This window comes from Oncorhynchus gorbuscha, linkage group LG01, assembly GCF_021184085.1.
Source record: "Oncorhynchus gorbuscha isolate QuinsamMale2020 ecotype Even-year linkage group LG01, OgorEven_v1.0, whole genome shotgun sequence".
Taxonomy (NCBI): Eukaryota; Metazoa; Chordata; class Actinopteri; order Salmoniformes; family Salmonidae; genus Oncorhynchus; species Oncorhynchus gorbuscha.
The window spans coordinates 108,632,362-108,647,466 of record NC_060173.1 but is presented as its reverse complement, the minus strand read 5'-3'; the positions used below and the strand labels follow the sequence as shown (position 1 = coordinate 108,647,466).

Genomic DNA, 15,105 nt, shown 5'->3' with positions numbered 1-15,105 from the left:
TTGACGTCCCCGCCTGGCCTGCCCCCCTATGAGTACTAAATCATCAAGGATTTTCTCTCTGGGATTATCTAACTCATCTGACCAATGTATTAGGTTTCTATTTTTGTTTGATTGCAATCAAATAAAGTCTCACCATTCTCATTGAAACACATGCACAGTGTTTGAGAGAGTTCATTGGTGTATTCAGTTAACCTATTAAAGCACAGTGTCCTGCAGGCATACACTATCACGAGAGGAGTGTTACCCATCAGCCATCATAACACAATGGATTCTACCAATTTATAGAGGTCATAAATCAGATACAATGTCGCCGAACAGTTTACCGTCTCTCTAAGGCTTTTGCATTATGGGTAAGGGCCCATCTGACATCCCATTGGAGGGTTGGAGACTCGGACATTCCTGCCAGACAGCTAATTGGTCGGCCATTAAGTGTTGTGTTTCAGTAACACTAAGGCTCTAATGGCTTCCAGTAATAACAGTAGTGATCATCCATTAACACACGATGTAAAGTCTCACTAACTCTTGAATTGAATGTGTATAATCAGACAAACATCTACATTTGGATTATCAATCTTTGTAGTGATATTCCCCAAAATCTTCCTTCTGAACAGAGACGAAGGAATGCAAACAGAAGGTACAGGTGATGAAGAAGCTAGTACTTCAGCTCCCTAAACCCAACCAGGACACCATGAGAGTGCTCTTCGGACACCTGCAGACGTAAGTTCACAGCCTTTCATGTCATTGGAGCACTTCATGTTGTTTTTTTAATGTCCAGAATTCGGACGCATTGCACTGCACTGTTAGGTACACAAGCATTTCACCACACCCACAATAACATCTGCTAAATATGTGTATGTGACCAATAACATTGGGTTTGATTTGTAGAATGAAGCAGGCGAATGGTACTACAATAGCTACTGATAGAACTCATAAAGTATCTTATCTGTTAGTGTTTCAAAAAATCTGATTGACAACAGAGGGTCAGACTAAAACATCAAGCTCGGTAGAAAGTTTATATGACCCTCCTATCCCCCTTCCCCCACCCGACTGAAGCATCCTGGCCCCATGTGTACAGGGAAGGGGGAAATGACCTCAGTGCTGCCTGCCTGGCCTCGGTCCACTCTGACAGTCCTGGCCAGGCTAAAGGGGCCATATGGCTAAACCAATGTCCCAGGAGAGGTATTCCATCCCATCTTACCCATATTTACCACCCCACACAGGAGGCCAAATGAATCATTTTAGATTGATGAGCCCCTCCCTCACTGGAACATACCCCTTGGCTGCACAGCAGAGGACGGGTGTGTGTGTGTGTGTGTGTGTGTGTGTGTGTGTGTGTGTGTGTGTGTGTGTGTGTGTGTGTGTGTGTGTGTGTGTGTGTGTGTGTGTGTGTGTGTGTGTGTGTGTGTGTGTGTGTGTGTGTGTGTGTGTGTGTGTGTGTGTGTGTGTGTGTCTGTTTGCTTCCGAATGCCAGGTCCCTCAATTAGTCCCTCACTCATATCCCCATGCAGAATCGCCTGCAGAGATACCCCCGAAGAATCTCTGTCTCTGTCTCTCTTTCTCTTCTTTCGTTATCTCTCTTTCTTTCTCTCTTACAGCAATGACACACCTAAATAAAGGGTTTACGTTTGCAGAAAAAAGGCAAATACTAAGTAAATAAATAAATCACACATGATCCTAATTAACTGTGGTCTGCTGTGTAATTTAGATTGGGCACACGTACCTAGCAACAGAGAGTGGGACTGGGAGTGAAAGCAGTACAGAGCGAGAGAGAGAGAGAGAGAGAAAGAGGTGAATAAGATTTAAACCACATCAGTAGGTAGGGATATAGCAGTCCTGGATCTGGATCTGGTCCCTAGGGACGCCTTCTCCTGCCATTTTGTCACATGACATCTTCTGGCTTAATAATGTTCAAGGTGACAGGGGAAGGTGACAGGGGAAGTTATTTTGTGGCGGAGACAGACTTGGAGGCACTGCCTGGGATTTATTCTGTCCCCACAATTCCCTTGCAGTGAAACCATTTGGGCAAAACATTGCATCATTAACTTTACTTCACTTATTCTCATAAAATCTGTCAATGGACTATTATTCAACATATTATATTATGCAAAACTACATAAAGGAGCTGGAGTCATAGAGGACCAGGTAGAGTATAATATATTTCTCTGAGATTGCCAGAGGAGAGAAAGAGAGGAGACACTGAGAAAATCGTCTGAAGACAATTAGAAGAAAAGAATGTGAGTACAGAGTTAAATCTGAAAAACACTTATCAGCATGTTGCCTCATCAAAGATATCAAATGAGATTACAAAAAGGCCCTGTAGAGAGAATGTGTTAATGTGTGTGTCCCTGCCTCCCACATTAAACGACGTTTGTTCCAAAATTAAGAGTCATCCAAGACTTCACTGAGCAGTTTTATTTCGGTCCTGGCTGGGTTGACCGTGCCTTCATTAAATGCAAAAGTCTATGAACATTTCTCACTGTTTTGTTGTGGCTTCATTCTCTGCTTGTGTGGAACCGGTGTTTCTCTTTCTCTGCAATCCATGGGGGCTGGCTTCAATATGGAGCCGTGTACTTGCATTGTGATGATGTGGTCAAGGAAAGCAGATTCTCTGAAAGGGTACCTTCACTTAGTCATTCTATTTATTCTCCTATTTCTGTTGTTTTTTTAATCACTGCTGTTCATGGTACCATTTACCACAAGGGCTTCAAAAAAATCCATGGGTCTGTTTTCTGTCTTTCAATTCTTGCAGACCTTACTGCTGAGTGGAAAACAAACCTTTGGATGTAACGTCTCTAGGGGTAGTAGGAAGCCACAGCCGAGACTAGGAGAGTAACAAAATCAACGGGTGCTACTGGAGCAGAATGGATGGCATAGGTCTGTCTAGGACAGCTCTTATGATTGGCTCTCAACTGCCATGTTCCCATGCAGTGTTTTGTAACTACAGTGCACTGAGAAGATGCTCACTGGAAACTTTTCAACACTTGAACAAATGTTTGGTCCCATGGGGTATTTTTTAGTTCAGATCAGATGGGGCACTGTCTGTTCACTTTACGAGACTGACACTTACAGTTTCAACCTCCGAGCCATAGACCACCCCCCCGTCACCTCTACTCCGCACCCCACCTCCTCCGGCTCCCAGGCCCAGTCTCCTCTCATCTCCTCCTCACCTCAATTTATTATCTGTCTCATGATCCTGAAGAAGTCAATGATCCTGACCCAATTAGGAGGAGGAATGAGGGTAGGAGGGACGCCATCATGGTCCAGCTCCCATTTTCTGTCATGCCCCGCTTGGCGAAATGTGATGCTAATTAATTACCATTGGCATCTTGGGCCATGCACGTCAGCTCATGTAGGAGATATCAACCATTCGTCAGATCAAATCATGAGTGCCCTCTGGTCACCTCTCAGGGTACGGTAGGCTGGACACTCACTGCTGATAGCTGTGCATACCCCCATGGGATTTTGAAAACATTGTGCCAGTTGAAGTGTTACTGACATGTCTTTGTGATTTTTGGGTGTGCAGTATTTAAAGTCTGATTTTGTGTTCTGCGGGACTAGTAGTATTAGAGGTAGTAGTATTAGAGGTAGTAGTATTAGAGGTAGTAGTAGTAGAAGTAGAAGTAGTGGTGGTAGTCGTAGTAGTATTAGTGGTGGTGGTGGAAATAGTGGTAGTAGTAGTAGTAGTAGTGGTGGTTTGTGGTAGTAGTAGTAGTAGTAGTGATGGTTTGTGGTAGTAGTAGTAGTAGTAGTAGTCGTGGTTTGTGGTAGTAGTAGTAGTGGTGGTTTGTGGTAGTAGTGGTAGTAGTAGTGGTGGTTTGTGGTAGTAGTGGTGGTAGGAGAAGTAGTGGTAGTAGTAGAAGTGGTGGTAGTTTGTGGTAGTAGTAGTAGTAGTGGTGGTGGTGGAAGTAGTGGTAGTAGTAGTAGTAGTGGTGGTTTGTGGTAGTAGTGGTAGTAGTAGTAGCAGTGGAAGTGGTGGTAAGAGTAGTGGTGGTGGTAGTAGTAGTAGTGGTGGTGGTAGTCGTAGTAGTGGTGGTGGTAGTGCTGGTGGTGGTGGTGATAGTAGTATTAGTAGTAGTGGTGCTGGTGGTGGTGGTGGTGGTGGTGGTAGTAGTAGTGGTAGTAGTAGTAGTAGTGGTGGTGGTAGTAGTAGTAGTAGTGGTGGTGGTAGTAGTAGTAGTAGTGGTGGTGGAGGTAGTGGTGGTGGTGGTGGTGGTGGTAGTAGTAGTGGTAGTAGTAGTAGTGGGGGTGGTAGTAGTAGTAGTAGTGGTGGTAGTAGAAGTAGTGGTATTAGTGGTAGTAGTAGTAGTACAAGTACTGGTGGTGGTGGTAGTAATAGTAGTGGTGGTAGTAGTGGTGTTGGACGTAATAGTAGTGGTAGTAGTAGTAGTAGTAGTAGTAATAGTGGTGGAGGTAGTAGTAGCAGTGTTGGTGGTAGAGGCAGTAGTAGTAGTGGTGGTGTTAGTAATAATAGTGGTGGTAGTAGTAGTACAAGTAGTAGTACAAGTAGTAGTAGTGGTGGTGGTGGTGGTAATAGTGGTAGTGGTGATAGTCATATTAGTAGTGGTAGTAGTGGTAGTAGTAGTAGTAGTAGTAGTAGTAGTAGTAGTAGTAGTAGTAGTAGTGGTTTGTGGGTAGTAGTAGTAGTAGTAGTAGTAGTAGTAGTAGTGGTTTGTGGTAGTAGTGGTGGTAGTAGTAGTAGTAGTGGTTTGTGGTAGTAGTGGTAGTAGTAGTGGTGGTTTGTGGTAGTAGTGGTAGTAGTAGTGGTGGTTTGTGGTAGTAGTGGTGGTAGGAGAAGTAGTGGTTTGTGGTAGTAGTAGTAGTAGTAGTAGTGGTGGTTTGTGGTAGTAGTGGTAGTAGTAGTAGTAGTAGTGGTTTGTGGTAGTAGTAGTAGTAGTAGTAGTAGTAGTGGTTTGTGGTAGTAGTGGTAGTAGTAGTGGTGGTTTGTGGTAGTAGTGGTAGTAGTAGTGGTGGTTTGTGGTAGTAGTGGTGGTAGGAGAAGTAGTAATAGTGGTAGTAGTAGTAGTGGTAGTAATAGTAGTGGTAGTAGTAGTAGTACAAGTAGTAGTAGTACAAGTAGTAGTACAAGTAGTAGTAGTGGTGGTGGTAATAGTGGTAGTGGTGGTAATAGTGGTAGTGGTGGTAGTCGTAGTAGTAGTGGTAGTAGTGGTAGTAGTAGTAGTAGTAGTAATAGCAGTGGTAGTAGTGGTAGTAGTAGTAGTACTGTACATGTACTGGTGGTAGTAGTAGGTGTAGAAATAGTGGTGGTAGTAGTAGTAGTACTAGCAGTGGTGGTTGTGGTAGTAGTAGTGGTAGTAATGGTAGTAGTGGTAGTAGTAGTAGTAGTACTGTACATCTATTGGTGGTAGTAGTAGTAGAAGTAGTGGTGGTGGTCTTAGTAGCAGTAGTAGTGGTGGTGGTAGTGGTAGTGGTTGTAGTAGTAGAAGTGGTTGTAATGGTGGAAGTAGTAACAGTGGTGGTAGTAGTAGTAGTGGTGGTGGAGGTAGTTTTGGTGGTGGTGGTGGTGCCAGCAGTAGAGGAGGTAGTAGTAGTGGTGGTAGTAGAGGAGGTAGTAGTATTGATGGTGGTCGTAGTAGTGGTGGTGCTGGTGCTGGTGGTGGTGGTAGTAGTGGTAGCAGTGGTAGTGGTAGTAATGGTGGTAGTAGTAGTTGTAGTGGTGGTAGTAGTAGCAGTAGTGGTGGTGGTAGTAGTAGTTAGTAGTGGTGGTGGTAGTAGTAGCAGTAGTGGTGGTGGTAGTAGTAGTTGTAGTGGTGGTGGTAGTAGTAGTTGTGGTGGTGGTAGTAGTAGCAGTAGTTGTGGTGGTGGTAGTCGTAGTATTAGTAGTTATAGTAGTAGTTGTAGTGGTAGTAGTAGTTGTAGTGGTGGTGGTAGTAGTAGCAGTAGTGGTGGTGGTAGTAGTAGTTGTAGTGGTGGTGGTAGTAGTAGCAGTAGTGGTGGTGGTAGTAGTAGCAGTAGTGGTGGTGGTAGTAGTAGTTGTAGTGGTGGTGGTAGTAGTAGCAGTAGTGGTGGTGGTAGTAGTAGTTGTAGTGGTGGTGGTAGTAGTAGTTGTGGTGGTGGTAGTAGTAGCAGTAGTGGTGGTGGTAGTAGTAGTTGTAGTGGTGGTGGTAGTAGTAGCAGTAGTGGTGGTGGTAGTAGTAGTTGTAGTGGTGGTGGTAGTAGTAGTTGTGGTGGTGGTAGTAGTAGCAGTAGTTGTGGTGGTGGTAGTCGTAGTATTAGTAGTTATAGTAGTAGTTGTAGTGGTAGTAGTAGTAGTAGTTGTAGTGGTAGTAGTAGCAGTGGTGGTGGTGGTAGTCATAGTATTGGTAGTTATAGTAGTAGTTGTAGTGGTAGTAGTAGCAGTAGTGGTGGTGGTAGTAGTAGTTGTAGTGGTAGTAGTAGCAGTAGTTGTAGTGGTAGTAGTAGCAGTAGTGGTGGTGGTAGTCATAGTATTGGTAGTTATAGTAGTAGTTGTAGTGGTAGTAGTAGCAGTAGTTGTAGTGGTGGTGGTGGTAGTAGTAGTAGCAGTAGTTGTGGTGGTGGTAGTCGTAGTATTAGTAGTTATAGTAGTAGTTGTAGTGGTAGTAGTAGTAGTAGTTGTAGTGGTGGTGGTGGTGTTGGTAGGTGTGGTAGTAATAGTAGTAGAGGTAGTAGGTATAGTAATCAGCATGGTCAGAGGAGGAGAGTAAGAGTATAGTTTGCTAGAGTAAGCATTTCAACACTAACTTATAGCAGATTCCACTGTGCAGTGGCAGAATGACCAGAGCTTCGCTAGGTGATATTTTCCTCCTGTGAATATACAGTGGAATTACTCAAATAATTGATTTGCCTTATTTGAAATCATTAGTGAACCATTGGCTATTAAAATCCAGATCCTTAGATCATCGCAGTGTTCTAATATTAAAACGTGGATAGTCTGACAGGCAGAGAACAGTGATGTACAGGCACAGGGCTGAGTTTAATTGCAGACATAAATGGGAAATGATAGTGTGTACACATTGTAATCGGGTTGAGACACACCCCAAAACACTTAGTCACATGGACACACAACACACAGACATACACACAGCATATCAACTGCATGAATAGATACTGTATTTGCCAGGTCAATTAAAACTGTATTTATAAGGTCAATTAAAAAGCACTCACTCATCATATTGTCATCCACATGCTCAATTATTTGCATTCAGTAAACTCATCCCCTTAAATAGATCTTCACACAGAATTCTGATGGCCCATGCATGTGATGAGAGTGAATCTGTACTGTAGTTATGCTTTGGTAGCATTGATAAATAGGTGCCAGGGAATTTTACTTCCTGCAATTACGTTCCCACCTGTGACCTTAAGAGTTCGCGTCTGGAATCAATTATGGCACTTTTCCCACAATAGTCCAAAACGTCAGCGTTTTGTAACTTATAGCATTATGGCACTGGTAGACACTGTTCAGTACTACTACGACCACTATTGTTACTACTATGGCCTTACATCCATACATAAACTACCACAGCACACGGCTACACCACTACTCATTCGCTCTGACACAGTATCATGATAGCATATTTTATGGACAAGTATATATTTGTTTACTCAAAGTAAGATGAGGATAAATATTCATGATATCAGGTTGGATCATCTTCAGGCCTTTCTGTCCGTAATGAGGTTGAGAAGTATGCATGGCATGTGCCCACGCAGGGTCGATATTATAATGACATATGGCAGAGCAAGATGTTGACCATCACATACGATTAGCGATTTAGAGGCATTTTTCCATTGGTGAGGTACAGCCTGATCCTGACCTTTTCAGAGAAGCTTTTTATTGACATACTGTAGACTGTACACTGAAATCAGCTGTTTAGACAGACTATCTGTAGTGTGAATGTCAGTCCTTCTGAAATGCCTATCTTGATTGCTCTCTTGCATACCTGTATATCTGCCTTTACAACAGCTACAATTTAAGTTGACTGAACTATTAACTATTAAAGTAGTTGTCACAAAGAATACTAACTTCATATACTGAAAAAAGGGAAAAAATGCTATGTTTTTTATAATACCTGTTCACTAAATGTGTATGCCGCTGTGACGTTGGAAAATGTACAAGCTGTTTTTTATTATTTAATACTCATTAAAAAGATATATATATCAGCCATAGATAACATATTTAGGGCTAAAGACCAGCGTCAGACGCCGCAGTGAAGCAGAGTGCTGAGAGCTGAGACCAGCCTAAGCCTGGCACTTTGACAATACCTTTTGGATGCAATTATCTGCTGAGAGGCCATGTGTGGATTCGTTTCGAGCATGGAGGGACCCCATCCCACCTCAGAACGCTTCGTCAAGAGCCCACAGACAGCTTGGAGATGCGCCCCATGCCACAGGCCTTCCATCCCATTCCAGGCCTCACTCCATAATGGGCCCAGAGGCCTGTGGGTGGCAGCCTCCTCAACGGAGGGAGTAAGAGAGGAGCGGAGTGAGTCCCCCTGCCTGGGCCTACTTGGTGTCTCAGTCCCACAGCCAAGCCTCAGCTCAGGGAGAATGCTTCTCAAAAATACTATCATGTATTCTGTGCTTTCCCCCGAAATGTAGTCCTTATATGCACCCTGCATAGCGTACTGCATAGCGTACTGCTCATATCAAGATAATGGAATATATTTCTGATGGATTATGGCAAAGGAAGAAGGCGATCTGTAAAGTAAAACAAAAGGGAGTCACTGAGGAACCAATTTCCTCATTGTGGCATAGAAACCTACAGGATGTATATTTATTTTATTTCACCTTTATTTAACCAGGTAGGCTAGTTGAGAACAAGTTCTCATTTGCAACTGCAACCTGGCCAAGATAAAGCAAAGCAGTGTGCCACAGACAACAACACAGTTACACATGGAGTAAACAATAAACAAGCTAATAACACAAACAAGTCAATGACACATTAGAGAAAAGAAAGTCTATATACAGTGTGTGCAAAAGGCATGAGGAGGTAGGCAATAAATAGGTCATAGGAGCGAATAATTACAATTTAGCAGATTAACACTGGAGTGATAAATGATCAGATGATGATGTGCAAGTAGAGATATATCATGTACAAGACTTGCATGTGCTTCTTGATTTCCTTTCAATATTTTCTTGTTGCCCTGTTTCTCCCCAATTCCGTGGCATCCAATTGGTAGTTACAGTCTTGTCTCATCGCTGCAACTCCCGTACGGACTCGGGAGAGGCGAAGTTCGAGAGCCGTGCTTCCTCCAAAACACAACCCAGCTGAGCAGCACTGCTTCTTGACACAATGTCCGCTTAACCCGGACGCCAGCCGCACCAATGTTTCGGAGGAAAGACTGTACACTTCGCTACCGTGTCAGCGTGCATTGTACCTGGCCCGTCACAGGAGTTGCTAGAGTGCAATGGGACAAGAACATCCCTGCCGGCCAATCTGGGCGACGCTGGGCCAATTGTGCGCCGCCCCATGGGTCTCCAGGTCGCGGCCAGCTGCGACAGAGCCTGGATCGAAACAGGATCTCTAGTATAGCTAGCACTGAGATGCATTGCCTTAGACCACTGTGCCACTCTGGAGGCTCCTGCTTCTTGATTTCCTGATACCCAGGATTCTCCAGACATCTCTACACTGAAACTCCATCCTGATTGATTTAGTAACTTTCCCTATTCAGATACATAGAGTCAATGGATGTTCTTCAGTTCACTGCCGGTGCTGAACGTGTGGTATGAAGTGAGCGTTTTAGTTGTGGCTGAACCTGGACCTTTGAATACACAAAGCTGGGTGCACAAATTATATACAGTGTTGCCAATACTGAAATAGGAGATGCCTTCAACAGGGGCCATTCAAGGGTAAAAATTTGCATTGCTGACAAGTCTGGTGAACGTACGTAGAAATGATCCACCATCATCCAGTGGAAATGAGATCTCGTTTTGTGATGAACATTGATGTTGACTTGAAAAACCAACCTCGTTTCATTACTTTTTATGAATTTATCCCATTGTTTCAAACTCTTATTTTCCCAGATAATTGAACTCTTCTCTCTCTGCAGGATTCTGACGTGCTCGCAGAAGAACCTCATGTCGACCCAAGGCATCAGCATTGTGTTTGGCCCGACGCTCATGTGGCCTGAGCTGGACTGTGGAAACATGGCGGTCAACATGGTCTATCAGAACCAGATAGTGGAGTTCATCCTCATTGAGAGCCCAGAGATCTTTGGCCTGCAGAAGAAGTGATAGGGACATTTCATCTACAGACAAGAGGACTTACTGTGCCTAAAGCTTGGAGCGAGTTGCTAGTATTACTGTAATATATTATTAATAGGGAGGATGTACACCTTATGTTAAAGTGTTAGTCATTTAAAAAGGGGATATAATTTATATTTTATTATAAACTGGGTGGTTTGAGCCATGAATGCTGATTGGCTGACAGCCGTGGCATATCAGACTGTATACCACGTGTATGACAAAACATGTATTTTTTACTGCTCTAATTATATTAGTAACCAGTTGATAATAGCAATAAGGTACCTCTAGTGTCTGTGGTATAGAGCCAGTTTCCAGGCACTCCGCGTTGCATAAGAACAGCCCTTAGCCTTGGTATATTGGCCATAGACCACACCCCCTCGAACCTTATTGCTTAACTATATCACTATTATTTCTGTCAGTTTGAAGCCAGTACCTAAACTGTATTTGGTGAATTTTGCATTAGTAAATCCATAATAGTAAAGGACTGTATTTTGTGCTCTGATTTGTCCATTGCCTTTTACTGCACAGTTATCATGAAAGAAGTACGCACACAATAAGTGATGCTATGTTGAGTTGTTTGTGCATACGTGTGCCTGTGTGATGCATTGTTTTTATTCAAGTCTTTGAATGAGCATCATCCTAAATACCAACTCCAAACTGCAGCCGTCTGTGAGTATCTGTTTTTTTTTATTCTATGCAAATGGAGCCTGTCTCAGACACATTTGGAAATTAAAAAGAAGCCTTTGAATACGAGCACTGAGTTTGGTTTTATCAGATACGTTGTATGAAACCACAAAGTCTCCCTTTCTCCTCCAATTTCAAGATTCAGTTTTAGGGGTTAAACACACACGAACACACACAAATGATGTGATAATTACTTTAAATGATTTTCTATGACGAGCGACCACTCATCAAAACATAACTAATGGAGCTGTTCCTGACATAAAGCAGTCAATCACAGTGTAAATGAATGGGAGGGACAGCAGAGGGGAGGGGAGCAGACACAGCATTTGTAATTTAATGGTGATCACAGGACCCATGGCATATGTCTGTCAGCTCCTATTATCTGGCCCTGCTTCTCAAAGCACAGCTGCAATTAAAACAGGCACCCTAATCTAGACTTGTGTAATGCCATTTAAATGTGTCCCCATACTGTACACGGTGAGACCCTTATTATATGTGCTTGAAACTCTCTCGTAAATATTTGTGCAGCGCAGGTTACTGGGACCTGCCAGAATAAATGAGAAGATAATCACATCTGATTTGTATTGTGTGAATATCAAAGCCATCACACATATCATTGCCCACAAGTACAGTAGTTCTCCTGATGTTTGGCACAACTTTCTAATTTCTTATTTCAAATTCTAAGAGAAGAATTCATTGCTGGATCTTTGATGAGAGTCATGACAAGGCTTTAATCTCAAATAAGACTTTGTTCACGCTTTTAATCAGTAGGCTTGTTTTGATTGGTCCAGACTGATCCAAAGCTGGTCAGCAACACCACTTCTTCATTGGTCTGGGCCAGAGGGAGGGTGGGCGAATCAGCACACTCTGCTGGTCACTAAAGTAAAAGGCAGTATCACCCACACACAGGTGTTCCCCATCTCTCTATCAGAGCACAGCTGCTTCACCCCTAATTATACGCCTAGAGGCCACATGAAACATACTCCCTGTCTGCTCACAGTATGTGTTCTCCGGGAGCAAAGCTTTGTTGCTCTGAGAGCTATTTTTGACTTTAAAGACGGAACAGGAGATGCATTGTGAGACAAGCAGGTAGGTCTACCGACAATGCGGATTTGCAACCAAAGGAAAATAGTTTTTTGGGTTGTCTTACTGTAGTTGTGGATCTTTCAGCCTGTCTAAATATCAGTATGATGACAACTCAGTAACTACACCAACAACAAAACTGCAGATGTCCAGGTATCCTAAATCAAATTATTGTACCAGAGAACGTCAGCTGTCTAGGTGTCCTAAATCAACTGTCATTATACCGGAGAACATCAGCTGTCCAGGGGTCCTACATCAACTGTCATTATACCAGAGAACGGCAGCGTTCCAGGGGTCCTAAATAAACTGTCATTATACAAGAGAATGGCAGCGGTCCAGGGGTCCTAAATAAACTGTCATTATACAAGAGAATGGCAGCTGTCCAGGGGTCCTAAATAAACTGTCATACAAGGGAATGGCAGCGTTCCAGGGGTCCTAAATAAACTGTCATTATACCAGGGAATGGCAGCGTTCCAGGGGTCCTAAATAAACTGTCATTATACCAGGGAATGGCAGCGGTCCAGGGGTCCTAAATAAACTGTCATTATACCAGGGAATGGCAGCGTTCCAGGGGTCCTAAATAAACTGTCATTATACCAGGGAATGGCAGCGGTCCAGGGGTCCTAAATAAACTGTCATTATACCAGGGAATGGCAGCTGTACAGGTGTACTAAATAAACTGTCATTATACCAGGGAATGGCAGCTGTACAGGGGTCCTAAATAAACTGTCATTATACCAGGGAATGGCAGCTGTACAGGTGTACTAAATAAACTGTCATTATACCAGGGAATGGCAGCTGTACAGGGGTCCTAAATAAACTGTCATTATACCAGGGAATGGCAGCTGTACAGGGGTCCTAAATAAACTGTCATTATACCAGGGAATGGCAGCGGTCCAGGGGTCCTAAATAAACTGTCATTATACCAGGGAAACTCCAGGGTCCTAAATAAACTGTCATTATACCAGGGAATGGTCCTAAATAAACTGCAGGGAATGGCAGCGGTCCAGGGGTCCTAAATAAACTGTCATTATACCAGGGAATGGCAGGGGTCCTAAATAAACTGTCCTTATAGCGTTCCAGGGGTCCTAAATAAACTGTCATTATACCAGGGAATGGCAGCTGTACAGGGGTCCTAAATAAACTGTCATTATACCAGGGAATGGCAGCTGTACAGGGGTCCTAAATAAACTGTCATTATACCAGGGAATGGCAGCTGTACAGGGGTCCTAAATAAACTGTCATTATACCAGGGAATGGCAGCTGTACAGGGGTCCTAAATAAACTGTCATTATACCAGGGAATGGCAGCTGTACAGGTGTACTAAAACAACTGTCAGAGGGACTATTTGTCAAAGAGAAAGGATACACAGGCACCCTCTAGCACTTCTTACTGCAGCAATACCACTATCTATACCAGAGTAACGGACATGAGATGGCTAGCTAGTTAGCGGTGGTGCGACTATACCACTATTTATAACAGCATCTATGCCAGCATCTTTAAAAGCAGATGTACCAGCATATATACCAGCATCCATACCAATATCTATACCTCTATCTATACATATATGTATAATAGCATCTATAAAACAACAATTGAAGTCGGAAGTTTACATACACTTAAGTTGGAGTCATTTCAATCACTCCACAAATTTCATGTAAACAATTGTTGGAAAAATTACTTGTGTCATGCACAAAGTAGATGTCCTAACCGACTTGCCAAAACTATAGTTTGTTAACAAGAAATGTGTGGAGTGGTTGAAAAACAAGTTTTAATGACTCCAACCTAATTTATGTAAACTTCTGACTTCCACTGTACCCCAAGAGACTTGCAGCTGGAATTGCTGAAAAAGGTGCCTCTACAAAGTATTGACTTTGCTTTCCAAGATGGCGTAGCAGTCAGACGTCTTTGTCCTGTCGTGTCCCTTGTATATATCGTTTTACATCTTTTTCGTCGCATATCCTTTAAAATATTTTGCTAAACCTCCATATCTAAATACTCTATTGCAACCCGCCTCACCCAAAGTGGCGTGGATCTGATTTTTTCTCTAACGTATTTATATTTACTTCGGATCCGGAATCCCTCAACTGAAGCTAGCCAGCTAACTACCAGCTATCAGTCAGCAAACCATTGCCAGCGGTCATCAGCTAACCTTCAGCTTGGAAAGCTCTCGTCAGTTTGAACAACATGACTCTAACCAGAGCATAACGGACCTGTTATTTTTATCCTCGGATTCCTACAGCAAACTGAACATTTTCATCTGGATCTTCACAACTAGCTAACCGCAATCCCGGATGACTACTCCTGGCTAGCGTTTCCATCGCAGAGCAAGCACCAATTAGCTTGAAGCTAGCCCGGCCAGGGTTCCTGTGCTACCACCGAAGTATACTCCTGGGCTACAATATCCGGTCCCCTTCTACAGCCGGTACGGGGCATGGAACCCGGCAGGTCCCCTACGACTGGAATACCGACATAATCTGCCCAAGGACTCCTACAGGCCCCTCAGGCGCAACGCCCGCTGAAGGCCCATTATGCTAACCAACTAGGCCTGCTAGCTATCTAGAGCTACTTGGAACCCTACTAATTCCACGACTGGTCTATCGCTGTCACCGCAAGAAGAGGCAGAAACAGACTTACCCCCATCGCGACGTCCCCAAAAGGCTACCTTTCTAGCCCCTGCTATCTGCTTGCTGGCTAACCCGGTCTGCTAGCTGCTAGCTTGCCGGGCCCGGTCTGCTAGCTGCTAGCTTGCCGGGCCCGGTCTGCTAACTGCTAGCTTGCCGGGCCCGGTCTGCTAACTGCTAGTTTGCCGGCATGGTCTGGTCACTGCTAGCCCTTGCTAACTGCTTGCTTGCTAACCCGGTCTGCTAACTGCTAGCCCCTGCTAACTGCTTGCTAACCCGGCCTGCTAACTACTAGCTTGCCCCGGTCTCCTAGCTGCTAGCTTGTTTAGCCCCGGCCTACTAACTGTTAGCTTGTTAGCCTAATAACGCCCTGAATCGCCGTGTCCCCAGCCAGCCCAACCACTCACTGGACCCATATGTTCACTTGACTACGCATGCCTCTCTCTAATATCAATATGCCTTGTCCATTACTGTCCTGGTTAGTGATTACTGT

At 43.8% G+C, this 15,105-nt stretch overlaps 1 protein-coding gene across 3 annotated transcripts in view; it reads left to right on the top strand.

Moving 5' to 3' along the window:
• LOC124048628 (rho GTPase-activating protein 15-like) overlaps positions 1–10,974 on the top strand; it is a 100,878-nt gene extending 89,904 nt beyond the window's left edge. For all 3 annotated transcript variants that reach the window (XM_046369614.1, XM_046369606.1, XM_046369623.1), the window contains exons 12-13: positions 612–717; positions 10,026–10,974. In XM_046369614.1, the coding sequence (XP_046225570.1) occupies positions 612–717; positions 10,026–10,209 (290 nt within the window). In that variant the 3' untranslated portion in view covers positions 10,210–10,974. The remainder of the gene's footprint in view (positions 1–611; positions 718–10,025) is intronic.
• Positions 10,975–15,105: the final 4,131 nt, after the last annotated feature.